This window comes from Podarcis liolepis (genome assembly GCF_965112155.1).
Source record: "Podarcis liolepis genome assembly, chromosome: 5".
Classification (NCBI taxonomy): domain Eukaryota; kingdom Metazoa; phylum Chordata; class Lepidosauria; order Squamata; family Lacertidae; genus Podarcis; species Podarcis liolepis.
In genome coordinates this window covers 32,251,418-32,276,770 of record NC_139556.1, presented here as the reverse complement: position 1 = coordinate 32,276,770, position 25,353 = coordinate 32,251,418, and the positions used below count along the sequence as shown (strand labels likewise).

The 25,353-nt window shown below is 41.8% G+C and overlaps 1 protein-coding gene across 3 annotated transcripts; it reads right to left on the bottom strand.

The window, feature by feature from the left end:
• Positions 1 to 232: 232 nt before the first annotated feature.
• STOX1 (storkhead box 1) lies at positions 233 to 19,700 on the bottom strand. 3 transcript variants are annotated; one of them, XM_083503288.1, is made up of 4 exons: positions 19,108 to 19,700; positions 5,841 to 5,993; positions 1,593 to 3,897; positions 233 to 586 (listed from the first exon to the last, which is right to left on the bottom strand). In XM_083503288.1, exons 1-4 carry the CDS (start codon positions 19,484 to 19,486, stop codon positions 427 to 429), a joined length of 2,997 nt encoding a protein of 998 aa, XP_083359414.1. In that variant the 5' UTR covers positions 19,487 to 19,700; the 3' UTR covers positions 233 to 426. The 3 variants fall into 3 exon arrangements, with proteins under 3 accessions (XP_083359414.1, XP_083359416.1, XP_083359415.1); XM_083503290.1 differs by having other exon boundaries at positions 1,593 to 4,784; positions 5,615 to 5,993; positions 19,108 to 19,531; XM_083503289.1 differs by lacking the exon at positions 19,108 to 19,700 and adding an exon at positions 17,978 to 18,038.
• Between the last annotated feature and the right edge of the window lie 5,653 nt (positions 19,701 to 25,353).

Below are 25,353 nucleotides of genomic sequence, written 5' to 3'. Positions count from 1 at the left end.
CTTCTATCCTGACCACCAAATTCACTGGAATCACTGCACAGCTAAGGGTGTGTGTTTGTGTGCATGCATGCATGCGTACGCATTAACTCCTGGTTTGGGGTGCATCAGTAATTACCCTTAGGATCATTGCTTGGACTGATCTAGCACAGTCATGGGACACTTGGAACAAGTTGGCATCCTAAATGGTTTGTGGAGACAATCGGAATAAAGTGCAACTTGAGATCATCAATTCTGCAATATAATTTATTACTAGAAATAAAACATTAGAGAAAGTCACTGGAAAAAATGCTTATTACAAAGTTTTAATACATCTTATTATGAGAATATAATGATTTTACCTACTTTAATGTATACGACAGTTCAAAGAATTTACAGTAAATATATTAACATATTTACAAAGGAATTATCAAAACCTGATAAGAAAAATTAAATGTTCATGACTGGAGTCAACTGAAGCAAGGAGCTTCGTGTCAGAGTCTTTCCATTATGTATAGTCTTCTCTATGCCTTCCAAGTTCATGAGAAAACTTCGTCTTTTCTTCAGTCCATCTAAGATGGCAGAATTCGCAGATGCCAGACTTTGTGTTCTAAAAATTATTATTTTGTAAAACAGAAGATTAAATAAGAAACCTATTTTTCCATATTCAAACATTCAGAGTGACTTATTTCTCCATAAATTACCAAAAGAAATGCTGGGTGGCTAAACAAGTACAAAAAAGTCATCTTTCTTTTGAATCAGCTCAAGAATATTATGGAAATTATACTATTTATTTCAATTGAAGGGTAAGGAATATGGAGTCATAATACGATGCAGCCAGCAAGTGTTCCTTATACATCATCTTTCACCAACCTGATGCCCTCCTGATGTTTTGGACTACAACTCCCATCAGCCACAGCCAAAAACATCTGGATGGCACCAGGTTAGTGAAGGATAGTATACATTATTTAACTTGACAGTTTACCCAGACCCACTTACTGGGATATCTTTCCTGGCCTTTTCTTGCCTTCCTGCAATACCTGATTTCCGCTTTTCTTTAGCAGTGCTGTTCCTGAGCAACAGAAGCAAGTGTACAGTGACAGTACTGAGAAGAGGACTTCTTCCACCTGCTGTGCTGCAGTAAGAGTACTCTGTACTACCACCTGCTATCCCTGCAGACACTTGGGCATGTCGTAAGGTCCCTTACATCAGGATTGACTGAATACAATCACCTACCTTTGCCATTCAGAATTTGGTAGTGGTATACATGATTTGACCATTCATACACACATGTGACAATTAGAGCATTGTATTTAAAAGGTTGTTTAAGTGGGCAAAGTTATTCATGAGGCATTCATGAGGACTCCTTGCATTCAAGGACAAGGAAAATGCCATGTTTCATTATAGGACTGTGCTCTCCCAGCCTTGCAAGGTCCTGAAAGGCCCATGTGAACAGAGTTGAGAGTTATCTATGCCAATAGGAAATCTGCATTTTTCCAGTGCAGAGCTGAAGGCCCTGTTAAAAAACCCCTTAAAGTACGATTCACATATGTGTACAAGAAATACCATTAACATTCTTTGTGTTTAAGAAAGTCACTTGTAACAGTTGTTCTTACCTTGGAGAATCTATCCCGCTGTCTCCTGTTATGCTGTGGTTTCCCGTCCCTTCCAAGTGGTTTTGCTCATACTGGACACACTGATCTAGAACTGCAGCATCAGTTTTATCCAACAACTGTTGCTTTCTCGTATCATTTGTCTTAATTTCCCAGCCTTTTGGTGGCAGCATCAGGGATGCTAATTTTCCACCCACTTCATTTACTGACTTCTGCCAAACTCTGGTCTCTGCCTCATGCACATCATAGAAATCAAACAAACAGGGTTCAGCAGCATCAGGTGTCTGCCCACGTTCATAAACATCCTCTCGCTCTTCATTGCTTTTGTAGGCAAACTGAGATAGCTGGTGGCACACACAACTTCCTCCTTCTGGGCTCATCTTCTGATACTCTTTTAAGCTATCCTTAGATCTAGAAAAACCAAGGAATTCATTTTCTTCACACTCACAGGGACCAACGCCGTCTGTATCAATTCTGTACCTTGAGAAATGAGAATTAACACTTCCATTTCCCAACACAGTTGAGCCCAGTTCTTGTTCTATGCTGTTCCATTTCCCTGTATCTGAAGAATTATATGGGAGTTGGCTGGATTGCGGCTTGGACAAATCCACATCATGTTGCTCTTCATCACCATGATATAGAGAACTACAAGTGTTACCATCATCCAATTCTTGATATGGAGTCGGTTTATCATAAGTGAATCTTTCATTTTGTGGGTTAACAGACTCAAGCCATTTGTTCATGTTAGTACACTCACTCTTTAAATTATCATTTTGTCTGTGAGCAACAATATTTTCAGATTGTTTAAATTGTTGAGCATCTGCCTCACTGGGAAGATGGGTATCAGTTGGTTGGAGTGCTGTTTGACCCAGCAAGCCAGTTTGATCACACTGGTGAGTTTGACTGGAGTTCTGAGGATGCATTTTCTCCACTACTGCTTCATCCACAAATGCAGCAGAAGTGTTAGACACTGCCTGCATCTCCATACTTTTTGGGGCTGCCCTTCTATGCAAATTACCTTTGCAAGCTGCACTTTCCTCTAGACAACTATATTTGACTTCTTTTTGTAAAACCTTGCATTGTAGGTAATTTAACTGTTTCATTTTGTCGTCTTCAGCATCACATTTGATGCTGACTGATTGCTTAGCTTTACAGTCCACAGTTCTTGAGGAATCCAGAGACCAGGACTGTGGGAAATTCTTCTCTGATCTTGGAGCTCCGAACTTTACATCATAGTTTTTCTGACTCCTATGTCCTTTTGCTGACCTATTCCCTTTACAAGAAATATCTTTAAATGGATTAGTAACTTCTTTTTTGTATATAAAGTGAGATTCAACATTGATTGCATCCTCACACAACTGCTGATTGCAAACTGTAGTTTCATTTGTAATACAAGATGATGGATGTTCAATACAGTTTTCCAGTTTGCTATTAGCTGGTATTTGGTCATCACTTTTAAACTCCCTTGGTGACTTATTAACGTGCTTTTCTTTGTTGGACTGCAGTTTCCTGCGATGCTTTGCAGCTTTATTTTGTTTCTTCTGAGTGAACCCTTTGGGAAGATGTTTGTGCTTCATTGTCAACACTTCTGTAGAGGTTCCTTTACTGATATATTTTTTCTGCTCCTCTATTTTCTGCATCAGTGCAGTGTGCTTGGTTAAGTTGTCCACAGTCAGCACAGGGTTAATGCGTTTGATAATTTCATGTTCAACATCACGTGGGATATTATCCAAATTATCTTCATCCCTGACTGGCCATTCTTCAGGAGGAAACTGGGCGGAAAATGAAGTGTGCACTTTCTTTGGTTTTTCTTTCTTGGAAGTGTTGCGCCAGAAAAGGCTAAGTCCAAACTTCTTAATCTTCTCCTTCTCTTTCCCTGACTGCATATAGTGTGCAGCTCCACAAGAACGGTTCTCACCAAGTGTACTAGTGGCCTGATTATGAACTGAAAATCTGGATTCACAAGACCCTTTTTGACTTTTCCCATTAGGCTGAGGGCTGACATGTTGCTCATTGACTGCAGTCTGCCCAGGGAAACAATGGCAGGATCTGCAATGGGATGCAATAGGGAAATTATTTTGTAGAAGTTCTGCAGCATCTTCCACGCTTACAAGGTATGTAACAGAAGGCTCTTGAGGGCAATTATCTTCCAAAAGGACCCTCTTGTTGTTTTTCATAGCATTATTACAGATAAAATATGTATTTGGGGTCACTATGAAATATCCTTCCCCAGTGTGATATATCTTCCGTTCTTTAATTAGCATCCCAAGTGTACTATATAGAATATCATGTGTGGGAGTTGCAATACCTAGAATAAAAGGGATGATATTATAGTATTAGTCATTTCTGTGGCATAGTCAATATGAAAAATAGTTTATAACTATTACCACATTTCTGGGTCAGAACAAATTTATGCCGTAAACCACTGTTGTAGCCTGCTCCTGTGTGTGCTTTCTCAGAATAAATTACTGTTGTGTTTCATGGGAATTGTTCCTGAGTAAGTGCACATACAACTGCAGCCCCAATCTTTTTCCAAATGGAAAAGAGGGGGGATTACTTACAGCTAACTGATTTCTGACTTTAATTGCTTACAGCTAACTGATTTCTGACTTTAACTTATTCATATGGATGCACCATAGATTTTTATATGGAACAATTGTCTTCCTTTAATGCTAAAGGCAATATGTCTTCTCCCGGTTGGACAAGAGGGGGCAGCAAATACACACTAAAGGGGTTGCTTCAAAACATGAACAATAAAATACTTATTTAGAATGCTTCCAAACTGAAGGTTTTTCAAATGCGTGACCTGCAGACAAAATCCATCATCAATCCTTACAGGCTCATTGGAGTCTCCAGGGTGGCTAGTGAAACCCCTACCACACAAATTACTGAGCCATTTTTAGGATTAAGAAGCAAACACACTTAGTAGGGCAAAGGGGGCTTACTCAGCATTGACATCCTACAATTCCCTTCAGATTAGTAGCAAATTTTGACTCAAGAGTATGGGCAGTACAACAAAGCAAAGCGAAGTGCAGAATTGGCAGTTTGCCAATATATTTGCAGCCAAGAAAAGTGCTTGGACCCAAAAGTGGAAGTGCAGTCAGGTTCTGATTTCTGCCACAGTCCAGGAGGGAAAGGCACATTCTGCACAGATGTAGCTAAACTCATTGTTTTAATATGAGCCACCTCCTACAACTTCATTTCCCTCAATTAGACTAAGCAAAAGGCAAGTTTACCGCTCCAGTTCAGCAAAGGGTGATTTGTAAAGGTGAAGCCTCATAACATCCATTTATTTGTAAATCAGCAAACTGCCTGCAGTTATGATGAGTGGGACATACATGGAAGGAAGACTGACACAGGAGTCTCTTGTGGGGAGGTCCTTGCATGCTCTCCATGCTGCAGACACAAAGTGTACAAGGGCAGGCCATTAAGTGCCGGTATTTACAGCTGTCTCCAGCATGCTACTTTTGCCACACAGAATGGCTGCCATTCATTCTGATGAGGGGGGAAGTAAAAAGAGGTGTATGGATCTGCTCCATCTCTAGTGGTTTCAGCCGCTGAGAATCAACCCATCTCATATCTGCACTGCTTCATCCTGGGTTCTGTTCTCACTCATGATAAAGCTGGAGTAGGGGAACAGAACCTGTGGCCCCCCAGATGTTGTTAAACTACAGCTCCCATCTCTGACCATTGGCTGTGCTGACTGCAGCTGAAAGGAGATGAAATCCAACAAAGTATGGAGGGATGCAGGCTTCTCATTCCTGTGCTCAAGTGTGAAGGAAAGTTGGATATTATATTATTAGGCACCTCGGTGCTGCCTAATGAGGGATCTTTTTTTAAAAAAAAAAATCACACACACTAAAGACTACTTATATGTTTTTGGATGTAAATATAATATACTGAAAATGGAAAGTGTTACTGTGACAAATACATGTATCATGTAGGTTTGCTCATCTGGTATATTCTTTGCCCACATTGTTTTCACACAACCATCTTTATGCTCCTGATATCTAATTCCCCCCAACCCCCATGAATTTTGATGACTGCAAGCTGGCAGCCCAGATTTGTAATGCAGTGTGAGTTAGAACACTTAGATCCTGTGTTTTGTTTTTCATCTGCTGATTTACAAAGGGAATTCTAATTGCTTTCCTGGCCCCAGACAGCATGCATTCTTTCACTCTGCTAGCTGCAAACCCCCCTTGAGTCCAATGTTTATGTGAAGTGTCAACAACCCATGATTTAACAGATTACCTGGGTAATGTTTCCCCAGCTGATCCAGTAAGGTTTCCTGTGTAACGGTAATTTGAGCTGCATTCATATCAGATATAGCACAACACAAGACTTCTGCCAAAGGAACGAACTGGGACTGTGAAATGGGATTCATGTGCACTGGCGATACATCACCTAAAAGGAATAGAGAGGGGTGGGGGGAAAAGAAATGAACTTCCTTTCTACTTTGGAATACAGTATTTCTCCCCCCCCCCTTGCCCTTTCAAAATGTTGGCTTCTTTTAGCTTCAGCATGATGGGTAAATGATCATAGTTCTAAAGAAATAAAAGCCATTTTAGCAATTATTAGCTCAAAAACAAACATCTTGAAGCATGTTAAGCAGATGCTGCAGGCAGATATGTGTCTTCGGATGCTTAGACCATCACTTAAGTTCTCTGGTTTCTCCCCAAATACATACCATATGAAGTGAAAACACTAAGTTTTCCTTGGAACTATGTGAAACACTCAGTCTGTTTAAACATTTTAGAAGGTGTTACAGGACTCTTCCCAAGACATTTATGCGCTTCAATGAGTAATGCAATATAATTGAGGTTTAAATTAAATGTAGCCTACTCAAAACAGCTGTCTTGTGTTACAGCTAGGGCAAGAAAAGGTCTCTTTAGGATTATTTTCTCTTTAAGTCAACAAAGTAAACAACAGTCCCTTTTGAAGAAGTTGTTAAACACTTCTTGACCTCTGTTTTACAACTGGCAATGGTTCTGTTTAACAGAATGTGTTTAGAGAAGTTCCTAAGAATTTCCTCTATGACGTTGCTAAGCTACTACCAGCAGGTGTATAAATCAGTGTCAGCTTGCTTTGTGTGGAACGGGAATTCAAGAAAAAAACACTGTGAATAGTATAACATTGGTGCTAGTTACTGTAAATGGAAAAGCTGGTTTCACGTTTCTTGCAAAGCACACCTTAAAATGGCTATTTTCTATCTTTGACAGTATTACAAAGTTAGTTTTCCAGGAAAAGCCAAAGTTCCAAACAAGGTAGACCAGCATCAACATGTGTGGTGGCATAACTTCTTCCCAATGACGCTTCTCTCGGGCTATTGTTAACACATTGCTCAAGCCCTCATATTTTTCAGCTTAACAAACACAGCAGAACCCATCATGAAAGGGCATCTTGAAAGATCAAGATTATCCATCTGTTTATAAAGGTTAATCTACACAAATGAATTGTATAGGGGATAAACACACACATCACAACAGTTGGGTTCATTGTTCATATCCTTAGCTATTTTGGATTGCAAACACTTTGAGCAGGATGCACCTAACAAGTCCCATCAGCAGAAACCCTGCATGAGGACTTCTGTTTGCACAAGTCTGTACCATCAGCTTTCAGAAGTACCATCTTTACTTAGAAAGTATTCCACTCACTGGTGTATCCACAAATCTAGTTTGGTGTCTGTACAAATGTGAACATAAAGTCATATCTCTGCTTCAACAATCCTATAAATATGTTGACCTGGCACCAGAAACCCATGCACCTAGCAATTCTTGGTTGGTTACCAACAGGAATATAGTGCTTACCATTCTGTGGTGGCAGAAATGCCTCCTGGCATGGCACTTCTCATAACAATATATTTAAAGCTTAACAAAATATTTGTTTTGGCCCAGAACAAAGGAACCTGGCACCCATCAGGTACAGCAAATGCAAGCCCCATTGATTGCAAAAATACAGCTCAACTTCTACAGTGAGCAAAGTAACTTTTTTAAAAAAAGAACCTCACAAACTCCAGCCTAGGCAACCTGCCAAAAATTCATGTATTATTGACCCTCAAATGATTTTACCAGTCTACTCAAACACAGATAATTGTTTACACATGCGAAATCTGAGAACGCATTTTCAGAGCATATACCGAAACTCAATGTGGGAAAGTCATCTGCAATACAAGAGTCAGATAACAAAACACAGGGAACAAAAAGTCTCCAGATACGCTTCACCAACATAAAAAGATGTTTTGTTCTGTCCTTGTAACTTGAGTGTTGCTGGATTAATGGTGCCTTCACTGGGCAGGTAGCACATTTCTGTCTTCCCTTCAACATTCCGATTCAGATGTAGAGTGAGTCGGCGCAAATCTGTTATGATCAACAGATCTGCTGTACACTAGAGCTCAACTTTAAGGTTATTAAAGCTGAACATACTTGGTAGTTCACAATACTGATTATTCTTAGGAGCAAATGACAGTGTGCAGCCTAAATCAGTTTTCATCAGCAGCACAAAGATAAATAGGTCATTTTCATTCAGCTATCACAGGCTTCCTCAACTTCAGCCCTCCAGATGTTTTGAGACTACAATTCCGATCATCCCTGACCACTGGTCCTGCTAGCTAGGGATCATGGGAGTTGTAGGCCAAAAACATCTGGAGGGCCAAAGTTGAGGAAGCCTGAGCTATCATGACTCCAACATCTCTTTCCTGGCCAGGAACTACCAGTCCAGACTCTATTAATGCATGAGTGAAGTTAGGATTTCTTGTCCCAGGTACATCACTTTTAATTGAGTCATATTTTCCATTTTAATACCCATTTACCCAATTTTAAGAGATTCTTTCGAGCACCTCCCTTATGCACTGAGTGGTAATGAGGACAAGCAACTTTTTCTCGAAAAAGAAAAGGAAGCAAGCGGACACTACCAGAGAGCCACAGCTAGATTGTATGTGTGAGGAATAAATATAGCCCTAGCCATTAGAAATTAACGGCGAATTCTAACAAGTTTTGCAATGTAGTGGTGAGATTCCCAAGTCACATAACAGAACGGTTTGCTAATTATGTCATTTGGACCACTGCAAAACAATAAATGCTTAGAGAAATATAAGCTCCGGCCAGATGGTAACTGGAACCATCAGTGGCAACTTGACATTATAAGCTGAAAGGTGGAACACTCCCTGTTAAAAGGGCAGGATGATTTTAGTGAATGATCACTTTTAGTGTGCCGCTATTGATCTTAACTTTTGTACTTGCATGAACCGTATTTGTGTTAATTTTACTGCTGCAAATCACTCTGACTTGGGTAGAAAGTGGCAAATAAAATAAATATACTGTATAATAAATATGTGGTGGTGGTGGGAGTGAAGTGGTAGATTGTCAACCAATTACAAAGCAAGACATGTTGCAAAGGGGTGTCTTTCTTTTTTTGGCCCAGATAATCCATATTTTGTAAAGTCGTCCACCCCACTGAAAGCAGTGAGGGAGAACTGACTATGACAGCGTCAATGTGGTGTAGTTGAGCTCAGTCCTGAAGCCTCTTGGAGGAATGAAGAGACTCCTTTGATTCCAGCCCACAGAATGTCATTTCAGGCCCTACTGCAGGCAATGCCAGAGGAGCTTTTCGTGGGTGTAGTAGATGTCCCTTGCCCTCCTGGGCAAAGCTCCTTTCCACCAGTGGAGAGGCATTTCTGCCTTATCCTAACACTTTCCAGCAAGCTTTGAATCTTAGGGAAAGGATGGCTCTGTAAAGTGTAGCTTCCTCTTTCTTGTTTTTAAATTGGCTGTAGCATTTGTATAACTTTGTGAAATTGCGTTTTGTGCATTGTATCTTTTGAGGAGGTGGTGCTTCTATTTATTTATATCTGGACATCAGAATTAAGAGTTTATTCCTTACAGGACCAGCTTCCTGGGGTGGGGGGTTACGACTGAAGATCAGGATGGAGCACAAACTTGACAGTGTCCTCCTTTCTACCAAAAATGCTCCATTCTACACAAGACCTCTGCCTGTTTGCCTCTAGTTCTTCCACTGCCCCAGTTCTTCTAACACAATGTTTTGCATTGCAGTCAAATCCAAAGAAAGTCACACTATGAGGTCCCATTGAACTTAATGGGACATATAATAGCAGCAAGTAACAGGTCCTCCTGATTTCAATTGTATATTAAGCTTTCTTTGGATTTGGGCCACATTTAATTAGTATTTTAATAATGTAGCAAGTCTTCTTTTGAATTTGTAACTCAAAGAGCTTCACGAATGAGGAATCATATTAAATAGAAGCTCCAAGTCTCCCAATTGGCTAGGAGTTTTAAATGAAGCTGTAAATTCTTCCAGGCCAGTTTAGGTCCTGGGCATTCCATTGGTGATCACTGTTAGGACTTTCCTGCAGCAACTTGCTGGACCGATTCACTGCAACCTTGCCCCCCTTCCTGCTCTGCCTGTCACTCATTCTACTGCTTAACTGCTGCCTTGAACTTCAACTTTGTAGAGTCCATTTGCTTAGCATAAATGGCAAACCCCAAAATTCCTGCTTATAAGCTTCCTTCCCACTACATTCTCTTCACTGCTGCAGTGTTTGGTTAGCTGCTACATAAGTTAGGTTTGACTTCAGTTTCATGTAAACCGCTTAGTTTTCATGATTATAAATCTTGTTAAATATTTTTTTTAAAAAAAATTGGCACCAGATCATCCAAGTAAATTAAAATAACCAAAACCTTCTACTGTACCATGACATAACTGGATTCGATGACTTATAAAGCACCATGTATTAGATAAGGATGCTTTTGCAATCATTTCGGTTATTAAAGTTGTGATAAAAGAAGTATGAGAACAAAGCTTAATCGATTACAGTGGTACCTCTGGATGCAAACGGGATCAATTCCAGAGCCCCGTTCGCATCCTGAAGCGAGCGTAGGACGTGACTGCGCATCTGCGCGTGCCGCGTTTCGCTGCTTCCGTGCGTGACATCATTTTGAGCGTTTGTGCATGCGTGAGTGGCGAAACCCGGAGTAACGCGCTTCGTTACTTCTGGGTCACCGCGGAGCACAACCCGAAAATATTTAAGCTGAAGCGTATTCATCCCGAGGTATGACTGTACTTGGGCATCTCTGCTCAGTTAAACAACTACCTTGACCGCTGTTCAATTGCTTGCTTGAATGTATTTATGCTTAATTCCACATTTTTAGATTACATCAACATATGATGGCATGTCATCGTGTTGCAGATTGCAACACACACTTAGTCCTTTATTAACTCATCTGCTAATTAAAAGGGAGAGAGAGAAAAGGTGCAATGAGAGTATTCACAGATCTGTCCGGCAGTGATAGGCGATTTATTAGGTGACTGGCTTTCTCTTGCCTCACCAGTCAAATGGATCAAATAAATCCTTATACTCCATTAACAGGAGTATAGGATTAACTCAGGATTTAAATAGGTGAATAATGACTGATGCCAATTCCATCTCAAAGTTAATTTCCAACCAACCAACCCCCATTTACTTTTTAAAGACCATGGCTTTCATCCCCACCCCCGGCCACCTCTCCCTGTGGCCAAAATTGGTTAGTTTTGTTTTATTTCAAACCAAGAAGCACAGATTTAAAACAAACTCCCTACTCTGTTAATTGTCACAGGATGTTGTTCTTGCCAACAGCATAAAGAGAAGGCTCAGATCGATTCAGGAGCTTAAACAGTATGTTACGATGTAGTATACCTCTTAAGTTCCACATGGTGTGAACAAACAGGGTTGGTTGTTTTCATTTTGACCTGCTTGCGGGCCTTCCCTGGCTAGCCTTTTAATGAGGCAGAAGCAACCAGCATTAGCAAAAGTATTTGGAAGACTGTTTCAGCAACTATTTGATCCATTACAAGGATATTCTGTGGATTTCAGACGATGTTTTTCATAAGAGTATCATTAAAACGTACGAATGCATGAAATGATTATGAATGGTTTTCAAAACAAAAGAGGACTTCTTAAGTCCAGCATTAATGGGCCATGAGTTTTCAAACCTATGGCTCGTTTGCCAGGTGGGTTCAAAACACGGATGAAAGGCAGGCAGTCATGGAAGGAATCCAAGCAGCACAAAAACACACAACCGTCTGCTCATTTGCCATCCCTCATTAAGCTCATGCGGTATTGGTAGACGACACGTCCCACGGAACAAGTGGCTAGAACAAGTTTCATGAATATTTCGGCATTTAAGCAAAGCTCAGGTGTGCTACTAAAAACACACACATTTCCCTTGCATTTTAACATCCCAATGTAATGCTCCTGACTGCACGTGCTGCCCAAATATTCAAAATGATGATATACGTTTTAATTTCCCATTACCAAAGCTGTCGCTTTCCCTCATTATCAATTACTTCTTTCTTACCCCCCGTTACCCCCCTATTACTTGTTTTATGGTGGTTTTTTAACTATTGCAGAAAATGCCATAAAATTTAAAAGGTGGCCACTGGCAAAATCTTATTTCAAACAGAAATTATGAAAGATGAATATTAGAAAACTGGCACTGAAATTGAATCAATCACTGCCAGTGCTACTTGGACCAGGGAGGGGGCCGTTTCTAAACCTGTTCCCAACTTTGAAACCAAACCAAGCCAGCATTACAGTTGTTTACTAACAACAAGCCTTTGTGGCATATAGCAGCATTTTCACTATTATGGTAAGCATAACATACCACAAACATCATCTATCATCAATAACCTAAACCCAGCACTAATTACAGGGTCACTAGTTGACATCCGTTAATTTTCTGCCTTTTAATTATTATCCTCTGTAGATAAAGGTTTAATTTCAAGACCAGACAATTAAAAGGTGGTTAATTCTTAACCAGGTGAAAATTTTCTCAGTTCCTTTAACAGAAGGGCAAAGAACTGGTTCATGAACATATAAATATTCCCCACAAATAGTGGCTAGGATCTAAAGTGTTATGGGATAAGGCACCCCTTCCAACCTTGGTTCTCGTGCTCCCCCAAAACAAACTGAAAGTGGGGGGACCCTCAAAAGTTCAGTGCAACACAATGGGCTGCAGTCAAAAAGGGAAGCTGGATTTAAATGCAGAGAGGGCATTTAAATTATGTTTAGAGGGCGCTCCCCCACTTACACAATTTTCACTTTTGCATGCAGGGGACCAGAACATAACCCCCACATAAGTGGGGGGATGCCTGTACTGCAGGAAACAGTGTGCTGCACAATCTTTCTCTCTTTTTTGGCTAATTAATTTCTTATTTTAATTTATATTCCTCTCCTCCAAGAAGCTAGAAATGGCACACACGGTTTCCTCCTCCCCATTACCATTTTATCCTCATAGCAGCCCTGTAAGAAAGGCTACCCTGAGAGGTGATGAATGGCCCATGGTCACCCGGTGAGCTTCATGGCCAAGTGGAGAGTTGCACTTGGGCCTCCCTAATTACTGCTGTACTTTCACTCCAAGAAAACAAAGGAGACTGAGAGAGGCCATGCTACATAACTCACTGTTTTTCCCTCAACTCAAAAAAGGTTATCTGGTGCCACTAAGGTTGTATCAAAAGACGGCTAGCTTATGTAACCACTAAGCACATTACTGGTTGCTTTTCTGTGAGGACCCCTATTTCTGTCGTTCCATGTCAAATATTTTATGAGAGCTCCACCACACACACAGAGTATGCTTAGGCACATTGTTCTGTGGCTCTGCTGCAGCCCTCAGGAAATCAGTTTGGCACAAGTAAATTGTGATCTAGTCCTGGGCAAGGCAAAGGAACTGTGTGTGTGGTTAGCGATCATATGAACCAGTCCTAATTCTGAACAGGACTAAGAAAGCGTAGCAGAATAGGAAAATGAAGCACAAGCCATCTCAGAGGACTGATATCTTTTAAATTACTGTGTCAGCAACTGAAAGGGGCCATTGATTTTTGAAGAAACCTAAAACCAAAGTACTCCAGAGGATATGCAGGAATACCTAGAACACGATACCAAGCAATAGCTAAAACGAGGAAGGAAGGATTATTTGGGCTCAGCAATCAAAATATGAAGCACAAAAGTCAGCGGCAAACGATTGTGTTCCTGAAGCTCGTATATAACATAGGCCTTGTTCTTGCCCTTAAGGATATATTTGGGGTGGGGGTGGTTAGTGAAAGGAAACACAGGTTTAAATTGAAACCATTTCACTCAAAGCCCAGCAAACATATGGAACACGTTATAAGGTAAAAGCCACAAGGGCAAGTCACAGGAACGTGTTCAACAGGCAACTGGATGTTTTTATGGAATGAGGCAGGAATGAAAGACATCACAGGGAGCAGGAAAACACAAAGGAACAGATGTAAGAGGAGGAGATGGCTTACTGGGCCAAAGGAGTCTGTCCTGTGTAGCTTGGTATGCAGCTCTAATGTTAGCCCTGAGCTTTGAAAGCACAATATTTTCAACTGTTGTAAAATTAAAAGTGTGGGGAAAGCACCTTGGCTTGGCTTGCCTGGACAGCGGCGGAATGTCCTGCACAAATCCTATTCTTGTAGACTGGAATGCCACAAGAGCATCGTAATGAGGCTTGCACAGGAGAACTTCTCTGTGGATATCGCCATGGCCCACAAAACATAAAAAACAAAGCAGTATTAGAAATAAGCCAGGCACCAGGTGCCAGGCACGTTTTGCTACTGGTGCGGGTCCAATTGCAACCATGTGGAGATCTCTGGATGCCAGGTTGACATCTCCATCTGGCTGGCCCCTCCAGCTTTCTTAAGCAGGTTAGCAGAAGAGCTTATTTATTGCATTTATATCCCACTTTTTCTCCAAAGAGTACATGGCTCACCCCCACTTCTCAGTTAATCCCTACAACGACCCTGTGAGGTATCTTAATAGGCTGTGATTGGCCCAAGGTCACTCAGAGAGCTTAATGACTGAGTGGGGATTTGAACCCTGATCTCCCAGGTCCTAGTCCGGCACTCTAAATACTACACCACACTTGCTTCCTAGAGTACTTCTGCTATGGGGCAGCTATATAAATTACGCAGTAAATAAACATGGGGAAAGCAACATGTCACTTAGAGAAGGATCTGAAATATTTTCCTTGAAGCTTGAATTTGTTTTATTCTGTATTGTTTTATTTGATGTTTTAATGTGCTGTAAACCGCTTTGAGATTTTGTCTTTAAATTACAAAGCGATATAGAAATTTATTATTATCATTGTTAGAAGAAGAAGAAGAAGAAGAAGAAGAAGAAGAAGAAGAAGAAGCAGCAGCAGCAGCAGCAGCAGCAGCAGCAGCATTATTGGGGGAATGGTGCCTAAACAATAACCCAGGTTTAAGGTGCCATTTGGCAATTAGCTTATCTATCTGAGTTTCTAACACTGAAACAAAGGTATTGCCAGCAGGGCTCTGCAATTTTGAGGTCCTTGTGGTTTCTTTTTCCTTAACTTTCTGGAAGCTATGCACTCTGCCTTTCTAGTGCAGAACTTCATATCTTCCCATTTTAAAAGGGATGGAGAAGTAGAAATATTATCCTTCTGTGCAAAGCTACACTCCCAGTACATTACGCAGGTGCTGGCTATCGTGCCACTGGCACTGGACCAAGATGGGGCTATGAAGAATAAAACAGGGAGGGGGGCACACTATCGTCTGGAAGGGCCCTGAAAGGACTCTCACTGGATAAACAGCTCTCAGCTTTCACTTCTGTAGAAAGTTATTGTTCCAATTTTTCCTGTGCGAGTGTTAATAATTACCACTTTATAAGCTGAGGTAGTTTGTTGTAATATGCATACACCTCAGATCCACAGGCTCAAACAAGCCTGTAAATTGACATAAAACTAGGATATTGCTTAATGATTAACTGCTGTGCATAACACATCTGTTACCTTTTTCTAAGACCACTCTACGACTGCCACATTACCATGTCAAAAGTGATCCAAGATAATCAGTAATCCAAACTCCAAAGCACCCTTCTCTGTGCTTTGTTAAGGGAAGCCTCAGTATAGTAATGTAATCTAGGGGTCGGCAAGGCTTACTGGGCATGGGCCAGATCACTCCCGCGGAGATCATCCATGGACTGGACCGGTGCGGTGTAACGCCAGAAATCGCATCTGTGCATGTCCACGGCGCCAGAAATCACTTCTATGCATGCCCAGATGCCAAAAATCTGGAGCCGTGGAAGAGAGTCCCCACATTGTGCTGGTTTAGCGAAGCGCGCGGGGACTTGCTGAGCAGGCGGCTCGTTTGGGGGTGGCTCGTGAGCCGGTTAAACAGCCTCCATGGGCCACTTCCGGCCCATGGGCCTTAGGTTGCCTACCCCTGCTATAATCCAACTGTAATTTGTTATGGCCATGCATGTGTGAAAATATTCATGTTGCAATAAAATAAAAGGTAAAGGGACCCCTGACCATTAGGTCCAGTTGTGACCGACTCTGGGGTTGCGGTGCTCATCTCGCTTTATTGGCCGAGGGAGCCGGCGTACAGCTTCTGGGTCATGTGGTGAACCAGAGCAGCGCACAGAAACGCCGTTTACCTTACCACCGGAGCGGTACCTATTTATCTACTTGCACTTTGACGTGCTTTCGAACTGCTAGGTTGGCAGGAGCAGGGACCAAGCAATGGGAGCTGACCCCATCACGGGGATTCGAACCGCCGACCTTCTGATTGGCAAGTCCTAGGCTCTGTGTTTTAACCCACAGCGCCACCCGGGTCCCTTGCAATAAAATACCTATCGGCTAATGAAAACACCACAAAGGGTAAAAGGGTAGCTGTTTCTTGCATGTAACAGATAAAGAAAAAGAGAAAATATTCTAGCAGGTAATATTCACACAGGCAAGAAGAATCTTTCTCAAGTGACACGGGGAAGAAATCAGTGTAACTCTTAAGGAGATTATTCATTTAAAAATGAAGCCTTGTAGTGGAAAAGTATTGGTGCCTCTGTTGTGCTTTAAGTTGTCTCACCTCATCATTCTATATATAGGGGTTCACTGCCCACTGACCTTGCCACCTTCTAGTCTGACTCCAGAACTGGCCATTCTTACATACTTGTTGCATAGAATGATAAATGTGAAGCACTTAATAGTTGGCATTTTTCTTAAGAATGTTCGTGATGTTATTACAATATTAGGAAACTCCTACAGATATGATTAGCCAGAGATTCTACCAATATCAACCTCAACCTTATTAAGATGGTAATCAGAGGCTGAAGCAAGGAAGTAAGGAGGAGGATAACTCCCAAATAATCAAGGCACTTTTGCCTCATCTTGTTTCATCTGGACATAAGAAGTCACACAAGAGCATCACCAGTACAGTTCTTGAAACTCATTCATTCTACATTAACAAACTAAGATAAACAGAGTTGTAGAATTAGGCAAGAAACCTGGAAATACTAACTTTCAGCTACTTTAATTGGGAAAGTTTTTTTAAAACAAAGGATGCTGTGCAGTCGTCTTCTCAATGGATTTTCAGCACTTGAATATGAGACCACTTGCAAGAAATTCCTGAACAGCTAACACTGAAGGAATTGTATTACTTGGCGGTTAACTTCAGCAGGACTCTGTATGGGCACCAGAGTCTCCCATATGGATCCAATTGCAGGATCAAGGAGATAGCTGTTAAGTGAAAACTTACAACAATGTTTATAGAATTCTGCATTTGTAACCATTTCCTTTATATGTTGCCTTTACTTAATATGGCACCAAGAGTACCGCACCAGAGGGTATGGCAGAATATTGCTACATTTATGGGAGCAGCAATGTTTTCTCTACAATACTGGGTTTACTATGCACACAGGTGTCACCAAACTCATACAAGCTCCCCATTTTGCAGGGCCAAGGGAGATTAATATTCACCAAAGCGAAACCACACAAATATAAATATTTAAGTGTCTAGGTTTATGTAGGAAGTCTTTAAAAAATTCTTTTACTGAGGCGAGGCAAAAGATTGCTAACATCTCAGTGGTTAAAACAAGAATATTTTCATCCTGCTTGAATGCCTTTTTTTTCTTTTCTTTAAATAAGTTAGCTGTTTATCAAGAGGGCACATGAGTGCCCCCGGAGGAGCATATTTCTCTCTGAAATAAAATACCCTTCCTCTTTTTCAATTAAAAAGCAGTATGCTCTCCCTAGCTCCACAGAGACAGCAAGAAAGGAACAGATTAACCTTCGGAGCACCTACATTGTGTGACAAATCCTTGTTTACCCTTCTCCCCACCCTCCATCTCCCTGCACACAATAGCATGACCGCAAGGTTCTTTCTGTGAGCTAAGGAACCCATTAGGTATTAGGCAATGAAGAGATTACAGTCAAAATGGCATCCCCAGCTGACAGGAAACATTGGAGGATTTTTGTTTGGTTTGGGTTTTTTTTGCTTCAGATCACTTAAGCCTAAGAAGAAATGCCTAGTCCAGGTGCTCCTTTCCACTGGTTTCTTTATTTAATAAAACCTTGGTCCTCTAAGGGATAACAGCTTACTTCTTGCCCTATGTTTCTTTGCCAGAGTTACTGTAGTCAAGGGCTTCCCACCACAAAGAAGGACAGGAGTTTGGAATTATGGAACGAAGGGGTTGAAAGAGAGAGAAAGGAAGCAACCTTTTCTGAATACATGCATGCTTGGAGGCTGCTTTAAAAGAATTTACATAGTGAACCGTTAACATGCAGTGCCTCATTAGGGCCATTCAGTCTACACTACCACAAATATACACAAGTGAGCGAGTTTTTAGTACCAGAGAAAGTATTACACACCACAGTGCATCACATAGGGATAGTCCCCATGTAGAGCAAATTCCACCTGGTAGCTGTATCAGGTTCATCAGTTCCAGCCAGCGTCCCTTGATGTTGCATTCCCAAATGTTCTATAAGGTCTGTGTTCACTCTTCACACATTAACTGTTCATTACACATGCAGAAGGTACTACCAGGCTTTTTAAAACAACCCCTAATACTTATCACTCATTTTTATAAGGGTCGTATCCAACACTGTGCATGGGGTCCCACTCTTGCAATGGGACTTCCCTTTTCTCTGCATGCACACCCTCAGAATCTGCTCCAGAGGGTCCTCTAGGGAGAGGAACATTCCATCACAGAAGTGGAAGCCTTCTGCACAAGCAAAACAGCAGTGAGGTATACGACCCCACATGTAGCTGGAACATAAGTAGTCTCTCAACCAAGCCCTGGGCAGATCCAAACTCCTTAGCTTGGGTATGTTGGTCTAGCATCAGAAACCCTAAGGCGAGAAAACTGGCTGTACATGAGTCTGGAACTGGAGAAAAACACTCAGCATGTGCTCAAGACGCACTTTCTTACTATCACACGTGCTTTAGGGCTCAGAGCATCCTTAAACAAACAAAAAACCTGAAGGGCCCAGAATCAGCTTAAAGCAAAACCTGGCAAATAAAGAGTCCAGGTTTTGGTTGAATCCGGCAGAGAAAGGAACGGAGCCAGGATCGGACCCACAAGGTAAAGGGAGGAACCAGGAGAGAATCTGACGGAGCTTGGCACGCGCGCTGGCTTCTTTTCGGAGCCCCAGCTGCGCAGGTGATCTGGTGAAGCTGCGCCCCTGGCTTGGCCAGCCGGCTTGCTTTGCGCGCTCGCTCGCTCGCTTACCCACAGCCCTGATGAGGAAGCCCTTGGGCGGGCGCAGCGCCCTACGAAGCCAGGCGTCGCGGAGGAGCTGCAGCGGGGCGGCGGGGCCCTGCAGCAAGAGCACGCCGCCCCGCAGCCAGCCCTGCAGCCACACCCGCGACACGGCGCGCGCCAGCCCGCCGTTCCAGTAGCAGGCGGCGTTGGCGCGCCGGAACGCCTGGAAGACGGCCGCGCCGCTCGCCTCGTCGCCGCAGCTCTCCGCCTCGGGCTCGCCCGGGGCAGCCGCCGCTGCCGCTGCTTCTCCCTCCTCCTCGTGCTGTTGGTGCTGCTGCAGGCGGCGCAACACCAGGGCCAGAGAGCTCGGCGCCAGCTGCACGGCGCGCCGAGGCGGCCGCGACATCCTGGAGGTGCCTCAGGCTCTGCCCGTTATTCCCGCCGCTACTGCGGTCGCTACCAAGGGAACCGAGCCCTTCCTGGCAGGGGGCGGGGAAAGAGCGGGCCTGTCTCCACACGGTGGGCAGGGCCTGCCGGAGAGCCGCTGCTGCGGCCCGACCCCCCTGCCCGCCTCTGGAAATGGCAGGTCCTGCTCCCCTTCAGTCAGGCTCCGACCCTATGAGCGCGCGCGCGCCTGCCTGGGAACAAGCGCCGCCGAAGCCGCGGCGGGAACTTGGCTCGTTAAGTTGCGCTGAACATCCTCGTAGGGCCGTAGTCAAATGAGGTCGCGCGCACGTTTTCTTCCCAGACTGCCAAAGGGCAGGTCCTCACCAGGGTCGGGTTGGTAGGGCTTCTTGAGGGAGGTTTTCAGCACTTGGGTCCCAAAACCATTCAGGACCTTGCGCGCCAGTATATGTATCATCCTTTTTTTTAAAAAAAAAAGCAGCACCATCAGCCAATTTTTAGCTGTTTAAAGACCAAAGGGTCCTTGTCACAATACTTTGACACATCAGACATGCATAAAACAACGCAAGTGATGCAAAATGGGCTAATGCTGGGAACAGAGATGTTTATGTACCTTCGCCAAGACGAGATAATTGCATGTTCTTAGCTCCTTTATTATTTCTGTGTGATTTTTGGAATTGGGAATTGTTTTTCAAGTGTTCGGCTGATTTGCAGAATATTTCAGCATTCTGAGCTGAACTTCAATTTAGTTGTTTGGGTTCTGTGAGCATCCTTCCACCATGTTGGTTTTTTAAGGTATATATATTTTTTTAGTTGAGATTTTTACAGTTGAGATTGAGAAAGAAGTGTTTTGTGATGACGACCATAATAAAAACTTTGTGTTGCTGTCACTCATATTTTTATATCCAGCTGGAAGATTACATTCTTGAAAAACCAGCATGCACATCTTACGCTCCAAAGCTTTTGCACTTTATTACATCTGCACTTCCATTAAATTAATCCCGTCCATTTAGGAAGCTATCGAGATAGTACATTAGGATTTTAAAAGGATCTTTATATGAAATTGCTCACATTTTCTTACACAATAAGAAGCTTTAACAGCTGTTTAGTTGCAGGATATACTTAGTGGCATAAGGGTAAGTAGTGATGTGTTACTCAACCATTCCTACTTCATTTATTATTTTTCTACCTACTTTTAACATCAAAACTAGATATGATAATATGCTGGGAGAAGAGTAAGAATGGGTGTGTTATTTGTTGTCGCCGTCGCCCCCCCTCCCCCGATTTTAAAATCATAATGCAACTCAAATAGAACAGACCCAGTTAACACTTGGGGGATGGGAGAGAAGCAGGGTATCTTTGCCTAGGTTGACAGTTAATTAAAACTATAGTCCCATGGGAATAAAGTGAACTGTGCAGTGAGATTTATTTCTGAGTAAACATGTATAGAATTGCACTGTAATCTTAACCAGATTTACTAAGGAGTAAGCCCCATTAAACTCAGTAGGATTTATTTCCAAGTTTGGCAACTGAAGGTTTTTGGGGCTTTCACCACTGTGAGCTCTGGAAGCAAGCTTTTAATACAACTGTTTAAATTTTATTGATTATCCAAAAATGTTAATAATTGTATTGGTTTTGAGGATTTCTGTTTTTATCGTATATATTGTACACCACCTTGAACATCCTAGCACATGTCCCCTGCATAATGTAAGCTGTCACCACAAGCACCAGTTTCTTAAGTAGCAAATACAACTGCCTGCACATAAAATGAACTGGCCCTTACATATTCGAGTCCTAAATGCACTTATGGTGGTATCCAACTAGGTTTACTCAGAGCAAACCAATGCGCATAAGTCAGTTATGTACTCGTGTTCATTAATTTCAATGGATCTACTGTGAGTAGGACTAGCATTGGGTTCAACCCATAGTTTCAAACAAGCTCTGTGGGAGTCAGTAGCCTTTACCAAGACAAAAATATACTTGGAATCAAAATGTTAAGAGATAATGATCCCACTGTGAAAACCACAATCTTAAACCTGCTTACTCAGGCGTAAGCACCAGTGGATTCAATAGGACTCACTTATGAATAGACATAGTTAGAAGAATGCTGTAAATTTAGATGTAATAAGATGGTGCTGAGGTTAGATTGTGCTGGAAGTTGTTCAGATGTTTTATTCTTTTTGCAATCAGGCAGTATATAAATTTTATGAAATGAAGTAACTTATTTGTAAAGCTGCATTATTACATCTAAACAGGATTTTAAACTGAGAAAAGGCCAATCCTATGGCACACTGTGCTAATAAAGCAGTTGACATAAATACTGCTGCTGAAGGGTTAAAGACGCAGCATTGGGCGCTGAGCCAGTATCTTGTGTTTGTGCCCCATTTGTCAAGTGGGTGGTCATATGTCCTCCTAAAAAGCTGAAGTCTCAGCCCTAAGCTTATCTATTCAGTAAAAGTATCCTGATACATTTTAGCTTCCAACAAAGGGAACAGGAAGGTTTTCCAATTATGGCGCACTCCACATTTGTTATGGATAGATGTTTATATGGGTCAGATATGTCCCTATATTTAATGATACTTGCCAAGTATTACAATTGGAAAAATAAGAAAAAGAACCAACACAAGTATTTCTGTTCTAATCAGGACTTAGCACAGAACGGTAGAAAGGTAATTTTTTATACACGTGTTTGGTTTTCTTTTCCTCTTATAGTTAAATACAATGATGATACTTCTTTTGAAACATAGCAATCAAGCCACCTCCAGTCTTCCAATCCTTTAGTTAAAAAATATTTTAATAATCTAAGTCTGCACTATCTAGTACTTTGGTCTCCAATGATATAGAAGTTGAATTTGTGGCAACACATTTGGCTTTTTTATGCAAATATGGCTGGCTGTTAGCCAATTCCTTCTCAAGTGTAGCTGAGAAAATGGGATAATTATTCTGTAGGCTTTTCTGTTCAGATGACAAGAAAGCCTATTCAAATCACTCCTTCTACTGGTGTGTCCTACATGCAGATGCACTAGATCAGTGCTTCCCAAACTTAGTTCTCCATCTGTTGTTGTTTTTTTGGACTACAATTCCCATAATCCTTGACCACGGTTCCTGTTAACTAGGAATGATGGAAGTTGTAGTCCAAAAACTGATGACGACCCAAGTTTGGGAAACACTGTAAAAGGTAAAGGGACCCCTGACCATTAGGTCCAGTTGTGACCGACTGGGGTTGCAGCGCTCATCTCGCTTTATTGGCCAAGGGAGCCGACATACAGCTTCCAGGTCATGTGGCCAGCATGACTAAACCGCTTCTGGCGAACCAGAGCAGCGCACGGAAACGCCGTTTACCTTCCCGCCGGAGTGGTACCTATTTATCTACTTGCACTTTGATGTGTTTTTGAACTGCTAGGCTGGCAGGTGCCAGGACCGAACAACAGGAGCTCACCCCGTCACAGGGATTTGAACCGCCAACCTTCTGATCGGCAGGTCCTATGCTCTGTGGTTTAACCCACAGCGCCACCCAGGAAACACTGTACTAGGTGCCAAAATGTGAAGCGGTGAATATGCATACAAATACCTAACCCAGAAATAGTACCTCGGGTTAAGAACTTTGCTTCAGGATGAGAACAGAAATCATGCTCCAGCGGTTCTTTACTTCTTTCCTTTAATTTTAATCCAGAAGTTTCACCCCAGCCATATGGAACACAATCTGAATACAATCTGTTTTTTATATAATTTTATGATGCTTGGATCAAATAAATAATTAATTGAAAAACTAATGTGTAAAGTATGATAAACCAGCCAGTTTTCCTTATCCAAAAGCAAAATAAGATAATTCTGAAATGTTAACTGCCAGTAAATATTGCTAAACCAAAAGGACTCTCTTTCACAGGAAGGTCCCAACACTTCAAAACACTCATTATCAAAGAAAAGTGGCAAAATTCTGCAAATTAATACTTATTCTAACCAGGTTCTTAGAAAGTAGTTTTTCTGTGTTTGGCTTTGTCCCTCAAAGGAGTCAAGTTAATAAAAAAAGAAAGGCGAAGAGGGGACTAATTTTAATTTAAAGTAGAAGTCTCTCACATTGCTCTTTATGTATGATAGCAAAGCACTCAGAACAAGAATATGCAGCAAACAATTCCTCCCTGAAATCCAGACTTCTCTCTCTCCCTCTATACTATTGGTAGTGATTGAGTAAGTAGTGATCCTTTTAAGACTTTTCTTTTTCATGTAATCTGGATTCAGTATCAAAGTTGGGACATCAGTATGTGCCTTTCTTTCCTTTCATTCTTAATGCAATTTACGAGAGGCATTTACGCTTATTCATCTTAATGGTCTGCCCTCTGTTTTTCTATCTGGCTGATTTAATACAATTGCACCTAATGAATGTCAATGTGGAACTAGAAAGGTAGAATCCATGGGCTATGTCCTTTTATATTGTAATTTGTATAAAGGAGGCCTTAGAAGCTGACTTTTCCTTTTATTAAGAACACAGCCTGGAATACCTACACAACCATCTTTTTGTTTAAGGGATCACCCTCCTATGCCACCGAAAAGTTCAATTTTAAACTTTGAACACAAATTAGGAAGCAGATGGTAAGGAACTCTTTGGCTCCTCTGTGATGATCATTATTTTCATTGTGTAATTTTTAAAATAAAATTTATATACACTTTGTTGTAGGAAAACTTCTAAACCGTTTATAAGAAATACAAAAAGTATCAATAAACAGCTGAAACAATGAAGCATTTTAAAATAATTAAAATTAACCAAAAAAAAAAATTAAAAGTATGTCAGCATCTACATGTCTGGATAGTCCTGCATAAACAAAGAGTAGAGCGAAGGGTTCTACCTGATGTCGAGCGTTCCAAAGTGTAGGTGCTGCCACACTAAAAGACTGAATATTTACAATTACTGAGCAAGTATTTTGTGGCACCAGTAACAACACCAGTTAAGATCTTTTTATACTTGGACTTGGCCTGGTAACAAATCTGCAACCAGTGCAGATCTGCGAGCAGAGGTGCCATTCCTGTCAGCAACTGTGCTGCAGCATTTTGCACTAACTACAGTTTCCAGGCCAAGCACAAGAGAAACCCCACAGTAATACAATATTTAAGTCGCCTGAACTACTGTGGTCAAGTTCTCTGGGTTCAGGAATGATCATAGCTATCACACCAGGTGCAGCTGGTAAAAGGCACTTCTCGCCACTGAGGCTATTTGCACCAACTATTATTGGTCTGTGAATTTAATAATAATCAGAATAGATTTGATAATTTAAGAGTCCTATCCTCAACAGAGATTGCTAAGAGTGGGTGGGTGGGCTAGCAAGCCTAAAACAAACTTCCTCTATCAAAACAGGTAACTTCTTTATATGAAGACATGATGTACCTCCTTGCATGTGCAATAGAACCACAACTTAAGGACAAGCAAAACGAACTGGGTTTTCCATCAGTTTAGAAAACAAATTTAGCATAATAAACCTGTAATAGTGAAAAAGACACTGACCGCAGCAGCTGTTACAAGAAGGGGGGAAGCAGTTAGCTGCAGCATCTTGGAAAAGAAGGTACGCGCTACAAGACAGGTATGCACCTTGCTATAGCCCTGGATTCACAATTCTGTTATGAATTCCATAACAGAGCCAGCTAATTTGGAGCACTGCTATAGCATAAGCATCAAACGCATTGTTTTCAGCATTTATATGCCACCCTATAAAACCAAGATCTCTGGGCAATGTACAGTAAAAAGCAATGCATGATATCCAGTGTTGTGCAAATGAACATGACAATGCTTCCCTCCCCCAAGCCTCTCACACAACCCCCAAATTTGCTTCAAAGGCTCTCCCCACCTTGGGGGACTACAAGGGGAAGAAGGGGAAG